Consider the following 19449-nt stretch of genomic DNA (forward strand, 5'->3'; position numbering starts at 1 on the left):
AGAAGTTTCTGTGGGAGTGGATCTGGAGCTGGCTCAGTGGTTCAGAACACATACTGTCCTTGCAGTGGAGCTGAGTGTGGCTCCTATCACCCAGGCCCTCTAGCTTACAGCCGGCGATAACTCCAACCTTAGAGGATTGGGCCCAGCGGTCTAGCACTCTAGCAATTAAGAAGAGAGTGTGTGTTTTTTAAATGATTGTTTTATTTTTGAGGTCATAATATAATTACATCATTTCTCCCCCCTCTTCTTTTCCTTAAAGTCCTCCCATGTATTCCCCCCCCAAAAAAAAAAAAAAAAAAGGCAGACTCTTTTCTAAATTCCTTGCCTTTTTTCTTTAGCTTTTGGGGTGTGTGTGTGTTCCTAACTACATAAGTGCATCCGCTTAGTGTATATAGTGTAACTTGTGTGTGGATGTTTTTTGGGCTGACTGTTTAATATACTTCTCCCTGGGAAACACTTGTTCTGTGAGCATTTTTTACTTACCTGTAGATCTTTGTCTAGAGTTGAGACATCATGAACTTTCACCCTTCGTGTTAGTATAACATGGCATCACCTTTTTTGAGGCCATGTTTAGGCAGCCGTGTTGGTGAGACACAGTGAGTATAGCTCCTGATGTTGTAGTATACACAGTTTTATACCGAGCGTTCTGGTCCTCTGGCTCTCACAATCTTCCGATCCCATCTTTTGGGACTGGGCTCCACAACTCTGCATTTTGATCAGGTGTAGTTTTTTATAATGGTCTCTGTCAGTTGCAGAGAGAAGTTTCCTTGATGAAGACTATACTTATCTGTGGATATAAGGACAAATATTTAGAATGTAGTTAGGGATTGTGCTGGTTTAGTAAAATAGCAGTTGTAGATTCTCCTCTAAGATCCTTTAATAGCCCTGGGTAGCTGGCTAGGTATCTAGTACCAGTATGATTTCCCTTGTTGAGTGGGTTTTAAGTGCAATTACAGAGCTATTGGTTATCACCAAAGTATGCATACCACTGCTGAACTGTTAGGGTTATCTTGCCATGTTGGTCATTATTGTGGTTCATAGGTATCATAGTTGGGTAGGACTGTTGGTTGCTTTTCTTTTGAAAGCTTGCATGGTGCCTTCTAATATGAAAACTAGTCTTCAGAGAAGAGGCATTCAGATCAGTTCTGGCTCAGAAGTTTCTGTGTCTTGGGTCTGAAGTACATGTGCTTTCATCCATATAAACTTAACTTTTCACTAATGGGGTAGACAAAAACAATAGCTATAGCCTTTAATGTTGTAGGAGTCTCTTGGACAACACTGACCAACAGACTCTTGCCTGCTCTTGGTTTTTTGTTAGATGTTTTACACACACACGCAGTGAATTACATATAGTATAGATATTTTTAGGTAGACAGTTAAAATATGCTGGACATCTTACAACACACAATTATTCTCAGCATTTTGGAGGAAGAGACGGGCAGATCTCTATATGAGTTTGAGGCCCGCCTGGGCTACATAGTTCAAGAACTGTTGGGGCTATGTAGAGGCCCTGCCCCCAAAAGACTACATTTCATTAGTCAAGAAAAAAAAAAGTCGGTGGTAGACGGGCATAGAATCCATGCATCCAGCTCCAAAGCTTCAGGTGTGAGTATATAACCTGGAATAACTGAACAAACCAGGAAATATAAAAGAGCCATTGGGGAAGGGGCACAGGTGCAATAGAGAGGAAAATCTGAAGTGGGAAATGGGAAAAGGGAAGGTGGACTCAAAATAGGGAGGAAGAAGAGAAATAATGCCACCTTAGTTGCACGCATATATATAAGTGAACCTTTTTGTCTACCTTATGTTTGTTAATATTTCACACCAGGTTACAGTACATGGTACAGGTTGGTCTGGGACTGTGGGTGTGCAGTTCCTGTGAAACTGAACATCTTCGTGCTTCTGAGGGAACTGTACAAACATTCGGAATTTTTTCTTATCTGCGGTTATCATTGTTTTTCCATCACATATTTAGCATGTGCTAGCATCTTCAGCTTATTGATTTATATGTATCCTTTTTATTTTTTTCTTAGTGCCTTAATACGTCCTGGTCGTTTTGACATGCAGGTTACAGTTCCAAGGCCAGATGTGAAGGGTCGGACTGAAATTTTGAAATGGTATCTCAATAAAATAAAGTTTGATAAGTGTGAGTCCTATTCCTTAATTCAAGCATTGTTATTTCTGGAAACTGGAAATATACCTAACCATCCTATTGTCCATATCTGGTTTATGTCTCAGACTAGTTAACTTTTTGGTCCTCTTTATACACATATATGTATTGTTCAGTTTGTGTGTATCTAGGATATTTTATTCCTGAATCGTGATTGTTTGGAGTGTGTAGACAGGCATATGTATATATGAAGATGTATGTATAGATTTTAAATAAAAATATAAAATCCAAAAAAATTGGCTCAGTTTAGGAGGAAAGCAGAATATAAAACAAGACATATGGACATAACGGATACTTGAACATAAGTGACAGTAGTATAAGCTGCAGTATTTTCCAGTATATCTCTTTATAAGAAGGGACCAGGGTATTTCAAGGGGAAATTTAATAGAAAAGAGTTTGGACTGTGAGCTTGCTCTTTGAATTTGTGGCTGGGCTAGACATAATGTAGGAGATATTTAAGATATTTTATCTTTGTATATGTATAACTATTTTGTCTACATGTATTTATACCACGTGTGCAGTACCAGTAGAGGCCAGAAGAGGAGCTGCCCTGTGAATGCTGGGAACTGAATCTGGGTCCTCTGCAAGAGGAGTTGGTGCTCTTTAACTGCTAGGCTCCCTTTCCAGGCCAGCTTAGGTCATATTTGAAGTATCTAATTTCATTTCCAGCAACTCTACTTTCTCTGTTTTGTTTTCAGAAAGCTAATAAAAGTCAGGCCTTTTCTTGAAGTTTCATTGTTAAAATAATAATTTATTATTATTAACAATATTCATTATTACTAATTGATAGTAACTAGTAATATTAACTTAAAATGGCATATTTTGATGGTTTAAGTTTGATTAAATTCACTTTTAGTTTTAAGATATGTTTTAAGTTGCAATTTAGAGTTAATTGTATTCCTTTTACCTTCAAAATGTGGGTTTAATTTAAAGTGCTTCTATTTAGTAATGGAGATTTATTATGTTCTCTTTTTTCATAGCTGTTGATCCAGAAATCATAGCTAGAGGTACTGTTGGGTTTTCTGGTGCAGAGTTGGAGAATCTTGTGAACCAAGCTGCATTAAAGGCAGCAGTTGATGGAAAAGAAATGGTTACCATGAAGGAACTAGAGTTTTCTAAGGATAAAATTCTAATGGGTATGTCTTCCTTCTTTATATCCTGTTCTGCAGTTCACCTTTTTCTTTGTTTTTACCCTTCCTTATCTTTTTATTTAGAGACTGGCTTTCATTCTATAATCCAAGCTGGTCAGCTGTCCCTCACTTCCACTATGTTCCTCGGGTTGGCTGTGAACTTCTGGTAGTCATTCTGCCTCAACCTCTGACCGCCATTCCTCCATCCTTCATAATGCATGCTCACACATTTTCTCTCTCTCTGTCTCTCTCTGTGTATGTTTATGTGCATGTCTTCCTTCTTATCACAGTGAATCATGATCTAACATGGAACTCTTGCCTCTAGAGTGTTGGGATTATAGTCTGCCACACTTACCAGTTAAATATGCGATCATAATGTAGTATGTTACTTCTCTTAGGACCAGAAAGAAGAAGTGTGGAAATTGATAACAAAAACAAAACTATAACGGCCTATCATGAATCTGGTCACGCTATTATTGCATATTACACAAAGGATGCAATGCCAATCAATAAAGCGACAATCATGCCACGAGGGCCAACACTTGGACATGTAAGTTCCCTGTAGACCTTCCTCACTTCCGCCTCTTATACTGTGGTTTGAACTCAGAGACCCACACATGTAACTCAAGCTCTCACCACTGAACTATGTTCTCTTTTATTTTTGTGGAGTTGATTTGTTTGTTTGCTTTGAGACTGGGTCTCACTTCTCATTTTGTAGTTCAGAGTGGCCTAGAATTCTCTGTGTAGCCTGGATTTGCCTGGAACTTGTGATAATCCTCTTGCTTCACCTTTACAAGTCCTGGGAACACAGGTTTGAGCCACCTTGCCTTCTATACTTCTTTTTCTTGTTTAAAAATTCACTTTCAAATATGGCTTTCTGGAAGCTTATATAGGAGATTGCAACTTCCTGATGATTTTTATCCCTTTTGATTTCCTGAACAACATTAAACTAAGATCCATTTGCTATAAGTTTCTGTCAGAGTAGTTTCATATTTCAGGTGTTACATGTCTACACCAGTTGAAGAGTGGGTATAGAATATAATTTATAAACATGTAAATAAGGCAAAAAGACACAGATAGTGGCTGCTTACATAGTTCTAAGATATTTCTTAGTATATGTGTCAATCTTGAAATTATATATAGGCTTGTACTTAACTGTGCTAATATATTTTTGTGCAGTTGGAAAGAAATCCTGTTGCAGCATTATGTACCTATTATTTGTAAGATGCATTTTTATAGAAGATTTTGTTTTTCATGTTGCTTTTGTCATTAAGTTACCTGGTGATCATGTCTTATCCTTATCAAATCTCTTGACTTTCAGAATTATTATCCTGATTACTGTCTATGGAAAACAATTAAATAACTTTGGTTATGAATGTAACTATTTCAAAAGTGTGTCTGGTAGCCAGGCATGTTGGTGCATGCCTGTAAACCCAGCACTCAGGGAGGCAGAGGTAGGTGGATCTCTTGAGTTCGAGGCCAGCCTGGTCTACAAAAGAGTTCAGGACAGCCAAGACTACACAAATCTTGTCTCTAAAAAAAAAAGGGGGGGGGGGGAGCCAGACAGAAGTGTGTCTGAATGTGTTTTCTTTGTTACTACGTGCTTATTAAATTGTGTAGGTCTCACTGTTGCCTGAGAATGACAGATGGAATGAAACTAGATCCCAGCTCCTTGCACAAATGGATGTTAGTATGGGAGGAAGAGTTGCAGAGGAGCTCATATTTGGAACTGATCATATAACAACAGGTTGGTTTTTGATAGAGTATTTTCTTTAAACTTATAATTATTCTTTTAAAGATATTTTCAAGTTATGTTTATTTTTAATCTAGGTGCTTCTAGTGATTTTGATAATGCGACAAAAATTGCAAAGAGGATGGTTACCAAATTTGGAATGAGTGAAAAGGTAGTGGTTCTTTTGATAGATTTATGAGTTGATAACATTTTTTCCTTGTCTGATTCCTAATTCATTTGAGACTTTTTCTGAGCATTAATCTGACCAGTAATACAACTTTTTTCTGCTTCAACATCATGAACTAATAAAGTGATAATTTATTTAGCTACTCTTTCGGACCTTATTATTTTACATTTTCAGTATTTTACATTCCTACATTATCATTGCAACCTATGAGGCACGTGGACCATGAATTTGTAGATACAGGGGAGCTGCCAGGATTTTCTGAGAAGGCGCTTAGACTTACATTTTTATATCATACTCACATTTGCTGTTTTGATTTGTCTTTATGGTTTCCAAAAAATGTTATTTGATTGCACTCACCTTTTTCTGTTTGTGTGTTTGTTTTTGTTTTTCATGACAGAATTTCTCTGTGTAGCCTTGGCTGGCCTGGACTCACTTTGTAAACCAGCCTGGCCTCGAAATCACAAAGAGATCTACCTGCTTTTCTGCCTCTCAGAGTGCTGGCACTCAACATTTTTTATGTTGCATTTTTGTCCCCCACTGCCACACCTAAATTTTGCTTATATGTAGGCTTGTACTTACTTGAATTTACTTGCTGAATTTCCTGATAGTAATTTGTTCAATTACTTTATTCTGTTTGACATTAGCTTGGAGTTATGACCTACAGTGACACAGGAAAACTAAGTCCTGAAACTCAATCTGCCATTGAACAAGAAATAAGAATCCTTCTACGGGTAATATTTTTCTGAGCTTGATTATTATTATTATTATTTTATTTTTAATATAAAATGTGCCTAAGTATTTTTTAAAAGATAATAAAATGATAATTAAATGCTAATTATAATTTTAAATGATCATTATAAATTATAAATTAATAATTAAGTGATTAGCATTTAAAAGTAATAGTTCATTAGAAAGTGCTTGCCTAGCTTATAAAATGTCTGGGTATTTAGTTCCTAGCACTGCAAACAAACGAGTAATGATAACAATGTTTCTAAATTTTACCCTATAAAATATAGCAGATGAAGAAGTACTGAGTGTGCTCAAGAGATACTAATGAGATTTAGGGATGTGGTTCTGTTGGTAGTGATTGCCTAGTATGTACAAAGTACTTGGTTCAATTTCCCACACCCTAGAAAACTAGACCTGGTAGCACATGCCTCTACTCTTAGCTCTTGGAAGGTGGAGTCAAGAGGATTACAAGTTCAGGCTCATCCTTGGCTGCACAGTACATTTTTTGATATTAGCCTCAAATAAATAAATAAAACATAAAAAAGATATAGACGTAAAACATTATATATCAGTTGTGAAAGTTAAAAGCAGCTGAAACCATATTCCAGAATTTTGCCTCTGGTAACTATATTGTTTATGCCATTAACTGAAGAACTTGGAGACCAAAGTGGGATGTAAACTGTTGATGTAGGCAGATTGTTTTTTGTCTAATAAGAAGTTACTGAATTTGGACATCATAATAAAGATTTTAGGTTAGAAATAGGTATGTCTGTCTGGAGCTAATTAGAAAGGTTGCTTATGTATTAGATACTGAAGTTGCCCATAACTTAAGGTAGCTTTTAGAATGAAGAAAAGATCTGGCTGAATGAGGAATTGAATCAGTATCAACATTATGTTGAATGAGGAACGTAATCAGTATTAACAAAATGGCTTTTAAAGGGGCTCCGGTAGCCAGTGTATTCAAATAGTTTGGCCTTCAGAGGAGTAGTGCTTTCTGCAAGAGTTAGGTTACTGTTAATCTGGAAATGATGATGAGAAGAGAGAAGTATCTGGGAAAAGAGTAAGAATTTCAGGAAAGCAGTTTTCAAAGGAGACAGCCACACTTTCATTAGCTGCTGGAGGGTGAAGAAAGAAATGCCTTCTTAGTTAGAACAAAGAAAGTGAACATTTTGGAAAGACAGGTTTTTTTTTTTTGAAACATTTTTTTAAACTCCTTTATTGTTATATAACTCAACAGATATTTTAAGCCACATTGGTTTTATTTTCTTTTTACCTATGTTTTTTGCATTCCTACATTTTCTTCTATGAATTGCTTTTATTTTTCAGGAGTCATATGAACGAGCAAAACATATCTTGAAAACTCATGCAAAAGAACATAAGAATCTAGCAGAAGCATTGTTGACCTATGAGACTTTGGATGCCAAAGAGATTCAAATTGTTCTTGAGGGGAAGAAATTGGAAGTGAGATGATAACTCTTGATATTGCTGGTTTTATTACAAGAATATACGTAGTCCTGCAGTTTCCTTTTGCAACACTCTTCAACTCCCACTCTTGACTTGGTATATATAACTGAAGGATGTGAAACACTTTGTCAATTATCTGTCACATTATATGATTTTGGTTATTCCTGTGATGACACCCATTGGAGATTAGTAAACCATAGCAAGTACATGAAAAGATAATCAATAAAGAGCTGTCAGGATTAAAGACATTGTTTGAAAAATGGCAATTAATGATGTTGAAAGTAAGTAGTCATTTTGTGGTTAATTACTCAATGTGAGTAAAAATTGTGCCTTTATCTACTGGTAAGTATTTTTTAATTTGCAAGCTAAAATAATTAAAAAGCTGTCATTTCCTGATAGTAACATTTCTCTTTGGTAAGTCATTTCCACTTATATCAGTGGAGATGCCAGTAAGATGTGCATAATCATGTTCTTGACTGTGTAAAATGGCCTTTAAAAGAAGTTATTTGAATTGTAAATATAAAGCTAATCAGAATTTAAATGATTGCAATGTTTTAAAAATGCTGCATGCATACCCATTTTCTTTCAGATATTACTGTCTGATGAAATTTATTTCAGAAGTTTTTATGAAGTAAACAACACATTATATTCTGAAAATTACATAATTACATTTAATCTCAAAATCAAAATGAAACCAAAAACTCAGTTTCTTTCAAAGTGGTCTTTCAACTTCCACCTTATCAGAAGTGGAAGGCTTGTGCCATCTGCACATGTTACAGGGTTTATAGGTAATTTCATATCCAAATCAGTAGAGCAGAGAGTGCATTGCATTTGGTGTTACAACCAGATTACATTCTTTTTTTTTTTGTTTGTTTATTTTATTTTTCTTTTTAGTTACATTTTGTTAACTCTGTGTCCCAGCTGTATCCCGCTCCCTCATTCCCTCCCCAACCCCACAGATTACATTCTTGAAGGAACTATTAAAATTACATTCAGTTTTCTCGTTGAGGGTGTGTATGGTCTTCATTGAAGGAGATAGGTATAACTAAAGGGACCTTTTTAAATAATCTTAAATTTTGGTACAATTTTAAACTGAAAATGTTGCCAGAGCTTCTTTATATTATATTCTTGATCTAGACTCACAGGTTGTTGTAATTTTACTGCTTTCTACTGTTTCCACTATTGCTTATGTTCATGTGCTCAATCTCTATACCTTGTCCCTCATTCTCTTAATATTCATACATACACATACGGAAAACATTGCTGTCTAGCCTGACTCAAAACATTTTTACAGTCCCACTGAGTTGTACTTTTCATGTTATAAATTTATCCATTGTAAATATATAGACCAAAGACTTTAATGTGAAATCATCACCACAATTAGGATTTAGCCCAATTACTTACTCTCCAGCTTCCATCCCTCAGCATGAACACCCACTTAAATAATTTGTTATGTGAAAATCCCTTCACTTAGATTATGCAAGCTGGGTAAAATCAAAGAACCTGGTGGTAGCATAGTAGTAAGTACAATTTTGTTAAACTGTCAAAATTCAAAGTGTCACATTGCAGCTGGTCCTAATGATACCTGATAAGCTAGGGTCAGATGGAAGGGGAGGAGGACCTCCCCTAGCAGTAGACTTGGAAAGGGACAGGGAGAAGATGTGGGGTTGGGAATGAGGGAGAGGGCTACAGCTGGGATACAAAGTAAATAACCTGTGATTAATATTAGAAAATAAAAATAAAAAAATAATTTAAAAAATTCAAAGTGTCTACACAATTTTCCTTTGTAGCTTGTATTATGTTTCAGTTTCATCATCAGTCAGTATAAAGTGGTATCTTACAACTGACATCCAAATTTAATTCCTTAAAATTCAAGTTGCAATAAATGATACAGTAAGTTTACATGACTTTTGAGTTTTAGTTGGCTTTATTGCTTATAGTTTGTGTATATGTAAAGACTTTGACAGCTAAGGGTGGATATAATTACCTGGAGAATTTTTCTGCTCTGCCTGTCTGGTAAACCTAAGATATTTCATGAAGTGATTATCAAATTCCTCTGGGTTTCTCGTATTACAGAAATCTTACACTTGTTTTCATGTCACTGAGCAACCAACCACTTCAGACTAGTAACCTGCTTATCATTGAGATCATAGATTTACTCAGCAGTATGCCAAATCATCTAAATCCTCTTGTAAAAAAGAGAATAAGCCTTTTTTATTTTTCTTGTGGGGGGGGGGGCTGTGGGGTTTTTTGTTTTGTTGTTTTGAGTCTTTTCCAGAAAGTTCTATATGTAGCCTAGGCTAGCCTCCATCTGGCCATCCTCCTGCCTGAGCTTCTTGGGCACTGGAATTACAGGTATGCTCCTCCATTCCTGGCACAGAAGTCTTTTTGGTCTGAGAGGCCCCCTGAGTTGGCAAGACCAACAGAGAATCATGTTCTTAGTTAAATTTAGTGGTTTTCATGAAGAAACAAGTCATACTTTGTGCAGATCTCCTTTTAATCCCTAGAGACAAGGAAATGGTTACTTATGGTTTTGTTGAGTTTTCTAGTTAACCTTTTTTCAACTAAAAATAAATTTCTCCTTATATACTTTAAAATCATTCCAACTGAAGGATTTTAAGAAGATTGGGTTTATAAGGAGTTTTAAGCTTTTCCGAGCTCATGTTCAAAGCCTAAATTGAATTATGGGAATTGGACTCTCCAGCGTCCATCCCTCAGCATGAACACCCACTTAAATAATTTGTTATATGTGAAAATACCTTCACTTGGATTAAGCTAGCCAGGTAAGATCAAAGAGCCTGGTGGTAGCATAGTAGTAGTAAGTTGAATAGAATAGAAAAAGACAGTTGTGCATTACTTAGGTTACACTTGCCAACATCCTAACTAGGAGAGTGTGAAAATGCAGTCTCCATGTGGGGAAAATGGAAGCAAGCACAGAATATGGTCTTAGAACCCAGTACTGGGCTTGCATACCACCATAAGAGTAATGGACAGACCCCCACATCTCTTCTGTAGTGACAGTGAGGGGACAGACTGTAATGGCTGTTGGCTCAGAGTAACCTATAGCTACAGGTATGCTTCAGCAGTTGGCCATCAGTTCCACGTTAGTGCCACGTCCAGCCATGGAAGTTCTGGGTTTAGAGTGCTTCTGCAGCTCTAGTGGTCATGAGCTAAAGGACCTTAACAGAAGACCTGTGGAACCTTACTACTGAATGCTGTTCTCAAAAGTCAGTCTACAGAGGTTGGACTCAGCACAGCTTCAGTGAGCAGATGGTAGATTTTAACCATAGGATCAAGAACAATTAGAAAAACAGCACCAGATATAAACCAAGGTACTACTAGATAATTGTAAAGAAAAGAAATACTGTCAGTGGCAAAGAATGCATAGCACCTGTTTTGAAAAACAACTTCAAGGAAGTCATTTTGAAATTAGAGCAATTTAATAGATTGAAGTAACTTTTTTTTTTCTTTTTAAATACCATCCTGGGAGTGTAAAAATACTGGAAATAAAATGTAAAATAACAGAGCAGCAACAACAACAAAATCTCAATAACTAAAAAAGCCCCATTTGAAAATAAAAATTGAGGACCAGTGAAAAGACAAGTGTAAAGCACTTGCTGCTGGAACTGATGACCGAAGCCATACCTTATGGTACATGCAGGGAGTCAACTCTTGTAGGTTTTTGTTTTGTCAACTTGTCAACTAGATCATCTGGAAAGATGAGAGCTCCAGGACAAGTCTTGATTAATGACCCATGCGGGAGGATCCAGTCCACATGCCTCTGCAGGTGGTCCTGGGAAACATAAGAAAGGATGCTGGGTAGGAACCTGGAGAGCAAGCCCATATGCAGCTTCGCTCTAGGTTTCTGCGATTTCTCCAACTTCGTTTTGGATAGTGTTTTATGACACTGACAGAAAACTAGGACGACTCCTTCAAGTTGTCCTCCCACTTCTGTGCACCTACACACATACAAATAATTAAGTGTAAATGGAAGATGTACAATCACAAGGAAGAAAAGAAAATGGAATTTGGAACAACAGAAAGGAAATGTTTATCAAAGCTGTTGAGTTGAGCATGGAAAAAAAAAATGGGTTAGAAATCTTATTTTAAGAGGTAATTGCAGGAAGCTTTCCCAACCTGTAGAAATACATAAAAGTTATTTAGAGGGGATTACCTGGTGATAACAATGGGATGAAGGTGAAGGACAAAAGATCCTGAAGTTAAAAGAATAGCAATTTACAAAGAATATCCTGTATTCATATCCCAGATAGAAGAATCTAGGCAGACTAAGAGAATCATAAAAGTACTGAGTAAAAGCCTGCCTGCCGAGAATATTGCCCTCAATAAAGCTGACCTTCAGAAATAAAGCAGTCTCACACAAGCCACAAGAACATATCACCTTCAGACTCCTTGAAGAAATGCAAAATGGAGTCATTCAAACAAAAAGGAACTTGCTAATAGAGTATATCTGAAATATGAAAGTCTGTTAAAAGTATGTATACTTTAAGGCACAAATAGATACTTCCTTATAGAATGGTCATTCTCAACCTTCCTAAAGCTGTGACCCTCAGGTTCTAATCTTCAATAATAAAGTTCTTTTTACTGCTACTTTGTAACTAATTTTGCTATTGTTATAATGTGTGTTTTCCAATGGTCTCAGGTGAGCCCCAGCCTGGTTACTACCCATAGGTTGAGAACTGTTGGTACAAATGCTAGGAGGAAAGTAATTACAGTAATTATCAGGAGATTGTGATGACAAACTACAAATTGATGTGAAAGGTAGATGATTTTTTTTCTTCCTGTTAAAGATGTCATCTTAGTTTCTGTCTTGGTTTCCCTTGGTGATGGGCTGTGATTGGTACTTGTAAGCTAAAGCAACCCTTTCCTCTCACCAAGTTGCTATTTTTCCATGGTCTTTACCACAGAGAGCAAACTGCTAATACAGTAAGCCAAATTAAAAGACTAAAAAGAAAGTGGCAGATGATAGAAAGTAAAGTATCATCAAGCCAGGTGCACAAAACATTCAGAAAACTGACTGTGGAAGGCCCTTTAAGGCAGCAAAGTGGAGTTTCCAGTGGGGTCTCTGGGCAGAGCAGCACATTCCATCAGGTGAGATTTCCAAGTAACAGAATAAATGCTAAGAATATTCTGTGGAAGTGGACTGCGAAAGTTGGGGCGGCTGCTGGAATTTCCAGTTGAGAATGTACTCTGCACTGTTCATCAACTTGTGGATGAATTTTCTGTGACTGAACTTGTGAATTCTGTTTCTCACTATAGGCACATTAATATTAGGGAATAAACAAGGACTGTTGGGAATTGTTTACCTTCAAGCTCATTTCAAGTGTATTCCTGTAAAGTTTATTTTTTACTCACTTTTCATCCTGGTTGTAGCCCCATTCTTCCTTCTCTCCCCCCCCCCCCCACCAATGTATTCCTTAGAAAAGGGGAGTTTTCCTTTTCCATCCACCCCAGTTCATCAAATTGCATCTTCCTCTGTGGCCTGAAAGGCAGTCTCTCCAGGGGGAATGTTCACAAGGCTGTCAAGTGACTCTGTCCCATTAAGTCCCCACTTCCCCTTACTAGAGGATCCACATGAAGTCTAAGCTGCCCACAGCTATATCTTTGTAGGGGTCCTAGGACCAGTTCATTCATGGTCCTTGGATAATGCTTCAGTCTCAGCAAGACCCTCTGGGCCCTGGCTAGTTGTCTCTGTTGGTCTTCCTGTGGAGCTCCTGTCACCTCCAGATCCTTTTCTCTTTCCTCCCACTTTTCCACAAGACACCCTACAAATCACCCAATGTTTGGCTGTGAATCTCGGCATCTGTTTTGAGGCACTGGTGTGTAGCACCTTTCAGAGGACAGCTCTGACAGCCTCCTGTCTGCAAGTTTAGCATTGTGTCGTTCATAGTGTCTGGGGTTGGCACTCTCCCATAGGGTGGGTCTTTGATTGGTCCAGGCATTGGTTGGGCATTCCCTTAATCTCTGCTCTATCTGCTCTATATCTTTGCACATCTTACAGGCAGGGTAAATTTGGGGTTAAAGTTTTTGTGGGTGGGTTGGTGTTCCCCTCACTATTAAGAGAGACTAGTCTAGTTAGCAGGTGACCTCTTCAGTCTCTATGGCCTCTGCTAACTACGAGTCTCTGCTTGAGTTCACCCTCATATCCTCCCAGCAGCCTACCCTGACTTAGGTCTTCAGCTTGCCAAAGAAATGTCCCCACTCTCAGTTTCTCTTCTTTACAGTCCTGTCCTCTAGCCCTTACTCTCCCCAAGTCTGTTCTCCACACACTTAACTCTCTGTGCCCCTTCTCCTACCTTGTTCCCTTTCTTCAGCCACTATTTCTGTGTATTCTGTCTCCCCATCACAGTGAGATTTATGCATTCTCCCCATCACAGTGAGATTTATGCATTCTCCCTTGGATTCTCCTTGGTATTCATCTTCTTTGGGTTTATGCCTCATAGTATGCTTATCCTGTACTATATGGCTAAAAGCACCTTGTAAGTGAGTACATACCACGTGTGTCTTTTTGGGTCTGGGTTACCTCACTCAGGATCATCTTTTCTAGTTCTACCATTTGCCTGCAAACTTCATGATTTCTTTGTTTTTAATAGCTGAGTAGTATTTCATTGTGTAAATGTGCCACAGGTTTTTGTTGTTGTTTGTTTTTGTTTTTTAATCCATTTTTGGGGAGAGGCATCTAGGTTGTTTCCAGATCCCAGATATTGTGAATAAAGCTGCTATGAACATAATTGAGCAAGTGTCCTTGTATGGTGGAGCATCTTTTGAGTATATACCCAGGAGTCGTATAGCTGGGTCTTAAGGTAGATCTATTCCCAATTTTCTGAAAAAGCACCAGACTGATTTCCAAAGTGGTTGTGCAAGTTCACACTCCCACCAACAATGGAGGAGTGTTCCTCTTGTTTCACACCTTCATCAGCATGTGCTGTCATATTGATCTTAGCAATTCTGACTGGTGTGAGATGGAACCACAGAGTGGTTTTAATTTGCATTTCCCTGATGACTAAGGAAGTTGAGTATTTCTGTAAGGGCCTCTCAGCCATTTGAGATTTTTCTGTTGACAACTCTGTTTAGTTCTGTGTCCCCTTTTTCAGTTGGGTTATTTTGTTTAGTGGTGTTTGATTTCTTGTGTTCATTATATATTTTGGATATTACCCCTTTGTTGAATGTAGGATTAGTGAAGATATTTCCCCAGTCTGTAGGCTGTAGTTTTCCTTCTATTGACAGTGTCCTTTGCCTTACAGAATCTGTTCAGTTTCAAGAGGTTCAATTTATTATTTGTTGATCTTAGAGCCTCAGCTGTTGGTGTTCTGTTTAGGAAGTTGTCTCCTGCACCAATGAGTTCGAGGCTCTTCCCCACTTTCTCTTCTAATAGAGTTAGTGTACCTGGTGTTATAGTGAGGTCCTTGAGCCACTTGGACTTAGTTTTGTGCAGGGTGATAAATATGAATCTATTTGCATTTTTCTACGTGTAGACATCCAGTTAGACCAGCACCATTTGTTGAAGATGGTGTTTTTTCCCCCATTGTATGGTTCTGGCTCCTTTGTCAAAAATCAGATGTGGGTTTATTTCTGGGTCTTTGATTTGATTCTATTGACCATCTAGTCTGTTTCTATACCAGTGCCATGCAGTTTTTATTACTTTTGCTGTGTAATAGCTTTAAGTCAGGAATGGAGATAACTTCAGAAGTTCTTTTATTGTATAGGATTGCTTTAGCTATTGTGGTTTTTTGTTTGTTTTTCCATATGAAGTTGAGAATTGTTTTTTTAAGGTCTCACCAACTGTGTTGGCATTTTGATGGGGATTGCGTTGAATCTGTAGATTGATTTTGATAAGATGGCCATATTTACTATGTTAATCCTACCAATCCATGTGCATGGGACATGTTTCTGTCTTCTGATATCTTCAATTTTTTTTTTCTTCAGAGAGTTGAAGTTCTTGTCATAGAGGTTTTTCACTTGCTTGGTTAGAGTTATACCAAGATACTGTATATTATTTGTCACTATTGTGAAGGGTGTAGATTCCATAATTTCTTTCTCAGTCCATTTGTCATTTGTGTACAGGAGGGTTACTGTTTTTTTTTTTGTTTTTTTTTTTTTTTAAGAAATCTTGTATTCAGTCACTTTGCTGAAGGTGTTTATTAGCTGTAGGAGTTTTCTGGTGGAATTTTTGGGGTCGTTTATACATACTATCATATCATCTGCAAATAGTGATACTTTGACTTCTTCCTGATTTGTATCCTCTTAATCTCTTTTAGTTGCTCTAGCTAGAACTTCAAGTACTATATTGAAGAGGTATGGAGAAAGTGGGCAGCCTTGTCTTGTTCCTGATTTTAGTTTGCTGTATTTAGCCTTATGTTTAGATATGAGCCTGTATCCCTGATCTTTCTAAGACTTTCATCATGAAGGGCTGTTGGATTTTGTCAAAGGCTTTTTCTGCATCTAATGGTATGATCATGTGATTTTTTTTCTTTGAGTTTGTTTATATAGTGGATTATGTTGATGAATTTTCATATGTTGAACCATCCCTGGGATAAAGCTAACTTGATCATGGTGGATGATGCATTTTATGTGTTCTTGGATCAGTTTGTGAGTATTTTATTGAGTATTTTTGCATCATTGTTCATGAGTGAAACTGGTCAGAAATTAGTTTTTTTGTTGAGTCTTTGGTTTTGGTAACAGGGTGACTGTGGCATCATAGAATGAATTTGGCAATGTTCCTTCAGTTCTTATTTTGTGGAATAGTTTGAGGAGTATTGATATTAGATCATCTTTGAATCATAGAATTCTGCGCTAAAACCATTTAGACCTGGGCTTTTTTTGGTTGGAAGACTTTTGATGACTGCTTCTATTTCCTTAGAGGTTAAAGGATTGCTTAAACTGTTTACCTGATCTTGATTTCACTCTGGTAAGTTAAATCTATCCAGAAAATCATCCATTTCCTTTAGATTTTTCCAGTTTTGTGGAATACAGCCTTTTGAAGTAAAACCTAATGATTTTTAAAATTTCCTCAGTGTCTGTTATTATCTCCTCCTTTGTATCTGCTTTTGTTAACTTGGATACTCTCCCTCTGCCTTTTAGTTAGTTTGGCTAAGTTGTTTTTCTGTCTTGTTGATCTCAAAGTACCAGCTCTTGGTTTCATTGATTTTTTTTTTTTTTTATTCTCTTTGGTTTCAATTTATTGATTTCAGCCCTGAGTCTGATTATTTCCTGCCTGAGTCTGATTGTTTCTTTTGGTGCATTGGCTTCCTTATGTTCTAAAGCTTTCAGGTGTGCTAAGTTACTAGTATGGGATATCTCCAATTTCTTTATGAAGGCTTTTAGTGCTATGAACTTTCCTCTTAGCACTGCTTTCATTATATCCATAATTTTGTGTATGTTGTGCTTTCATTTTCATTGAATAATAGAAAGTCTTTCTTATTTTTTCCCTGCCCCAGTGTGGTTCCCGTCTTTATAAGTTTGCATACTTTCTGTTGTTACTGAGTTCCAGCTTTAATCCATGGTGATCTGATAAGATGCAGGGAGTTATTTCAATCTTTTTATATGTTTAGGCTTGCTTTGTGACTGAGTGTATGGTCAATTTTGGAGAAGGTTCCATGAGTTGCTGAGAAGAAAGTATGTTCTCTTGTTTTTGGGGTGAAATATTCTGTAGATATCTTTTAGGTCCATTTGATTCATGATGTCTGTTAGTTTATTTCCCCATGTAGTTTCTGTCTTGATGCTCTGTCCATTGGAGTGTGCGGGGTGTTAAAATCTCCCACTATTAATGTGTGGAGTTCAATGTTTCTTTTACAAATGTTGGTGCCCTTGCATTGGGGGCATAGATGTTCAGAATTGAGACGTCATCTTGGTGGGTTTTTCTTCCAGGGGTATAAAGTTTCCTTCTCTATCTTTTTTTGATTAATTTTGGTTGAAAGTCTATTAGATAGTAGAATGGCTACTCCAGCTTGCTTCTTGGGTCCGTTTGCTTGGAAAACCTTTTTCAGCCCTTTACTCTGAGGTAGTGTCCATCTTTATTGCTTAAGTGTTTTTTATACGGAGCAGAAAGGTGGGCCCTGTTTTCATACCATTCTGTTAACCTGTGTTTTTTTTATTGTGGAGTTGATGCCATTGATGTTAAGAGATGTTAATGACCAGTTGTTACTTCCTGTTTTTTGATGTTGGTGGTGAGTGTGTGTGTGTGTGTGTGTGTGTGTGTGTGTGTGTCTCCTTTCTTTTGGTTTTGCTGATGTGGTAGAGTTGGCCTCTTTGGGTTGGCAGGCAGATGGGGAGCAGGTGTAAAGATCTTCAAGCTGAAATCTGGTCCAGCACCAGAGAAGCTTCCTTCGGGTGGAGGATGGGGCTTGGGTCCTTCATCCAGCTCACCTAAACTATTGCACGTTTCTCTCCCAACATCATAAACTTTTAAATATACTATTGTTTGGAATTTTCATGCAGTGTATTTTGATCAAATTATCTCCTTTCTTCTCAGCTCACATCTTTTAAGAAATATTTTACCGGATAGTGGTGGTACATACCTTTAATCCCAGCACTCAGGAGGCAGGCAGATCTCTGTGAGTTTAAGGCCAGCTTGGTCTACATAGAAAGTTCCAGAAATGCCAGCACTACACAGAGAAACCCTGTCTCGAACAAACCAAAACCAAAACCAAAACAAACCTTAATAAACCAGTAAATCAATAAAATTCCTTTAAAATATTTTATGCCTTTTAATCTTGTTTTTATTAAAATATAATTACATTATTCCCTCTCCCCCATTCCATTTTTTCCTTTCAACTTCTCTCATGGTCCACTGCCCTTCTCAAATTCCTGGCCTCTTTATCCTTTTGTTATTGTTCCACACATATGCGTGCACACTGTTGAATTCTCTTTAGTGTTGCTTGTATGTATATGATTTCAGGGCTAACCACCTAGTATTGGATAACTAGAGGGCTTCTCCCTTGAAGAAAACTACTCTGGCTCTCCCCTAGTTCCTCATAGTTCTGGTTGGGCCCCTGTGAATTTTTTCCTCACATGATGGCCTGTCTATTGGTGTTGTCGGGTCTTGAGAACCTAACCTGTTAGCCCCAAGAGCTGAGAAAAAGGTTTTAGTGTCTGGGGACTGATTTACATGTAGGCAGCAGGAGCTGAGAGGAAGCTGCACATTTTGGCTGAGTGCTTCACAGCTGAGGACCCTTACCTTCTGTGCTAGTAGCTGGAAGAAGGCAGGACTGTAGGAAAGTGTTAGCATGTAACTGTGCAAGATGTGTATGTATGTGTCCTAGTGTGTAGTTTTTATGTTAGCATTGTGCTTTGTGTAATTGTGTGTAGGTTTTTGTGTATGAGTTTGAAATCATGTAAGAATGTGAGCATGTAGTTGCTTAAGTGTACCGGCATATGTTAGAGTACATAGTTTATTTCATGCAAGAACATATATTTTTATGTACAGCTGTGTGAAATTGTAAGTGATTTAATTGAAAATGTGTGCATGTTGGTTGTGTTCAAGGGTGCAATAATGTGTGTGTGAGGTATGCAAGTGAGTTGTGTGAATAAGTGTGCAAGAGTGGCATTGGAAGCATGAAAAGCATGAGAATGTCACAAAAGCAGTGTTATCTGCAGGGTACACTGCTACACCGTGTACAAGCATGCTGAGCTGACACCATATTTACAATTTAGGGAATGAGAAAAAAAGCTAACAATTTATTAAAGCCAATACTAAAAAAAAAATAAACAAACATTGAAAAGAACCGAATGAGTAAACAGGAAATTTCTCAGGGGAGGGGAGTGTGAAATGGTGTGGCAGGGTCATTTTCTAAAGAGGTGAACCAGCTGCTTCAAGAGTGCGATGTGGGAAAGGCCCACTGTATCTGCCAACATGGTGAGACACAGGTGCCAGAGCTGTTCGGGCAGTGCTGCCTGGACTCTCCTGCCACATCTGGCTGCAACAGCAGAGGGGCCTCAGAACTTTCTGGTGGTTTTCTGCTCTCTGACTCTGGTGCACAAGCTGGTTCTGGCCCCAGAGTGCCTGATTTCACTGCCGGCT

At 37.7% G+C, this 19449-nt stretch overlaps 1 protein-coding gene across 1 annotated transcript in view; it reads left to right on the top strand.

Annotated features, from left to right (window-relative positions):
• The window catches only part of Yme1l1 (YME1 like 1 ATPase), a 33311-nt gene extending 24891 nt beyond the window's left edge, over positions 1-8420 (top strand). The window contains exons 13-19 of the mRNA XM_055608582.1: positions 2034-2146; positions 3151-3306; positions 3699-3850; positions 4921-5047; positions 5131-5204; positions 5864-5950; positions 7275-8420. Of these exons, the coding sequence (XP_055464557.1) occupies positions 2034-2146; positions 3151-3306; positions 3699-3850; positions 4921-5047; positions 5131-5204; positions 5864-5950; positions 7275-7418 (853 nt within the window). The 3' untranslated portion in view covers positions 7419-8420. The remainder of the gene's footprint in view (positions 1-2033; positions 2147-3150; positions 3307-3698; positions 3851-4920; positions 5048-5130; positions 5205-5863; positions 5951-7274) is intronic.
• Positions 8421-19449: the final 11029 nt, after the last annotated feature.

The sequence above is a fragment of the Psammomys obesus genome, unplaced genomic scaffold (assembly GCF_907164565.1).
Source record: "Psammomys obesus unplaced genomic scaffold, mPsaObe1.curated_primary_1811, whole genome shotgun sequence".
Classification (NCBI taxonomy): Eukaryota; Metazoa; Chordata; class Mammalia; order Rodentia; family Muridae; genus Psammomys; species Psammomys obesus.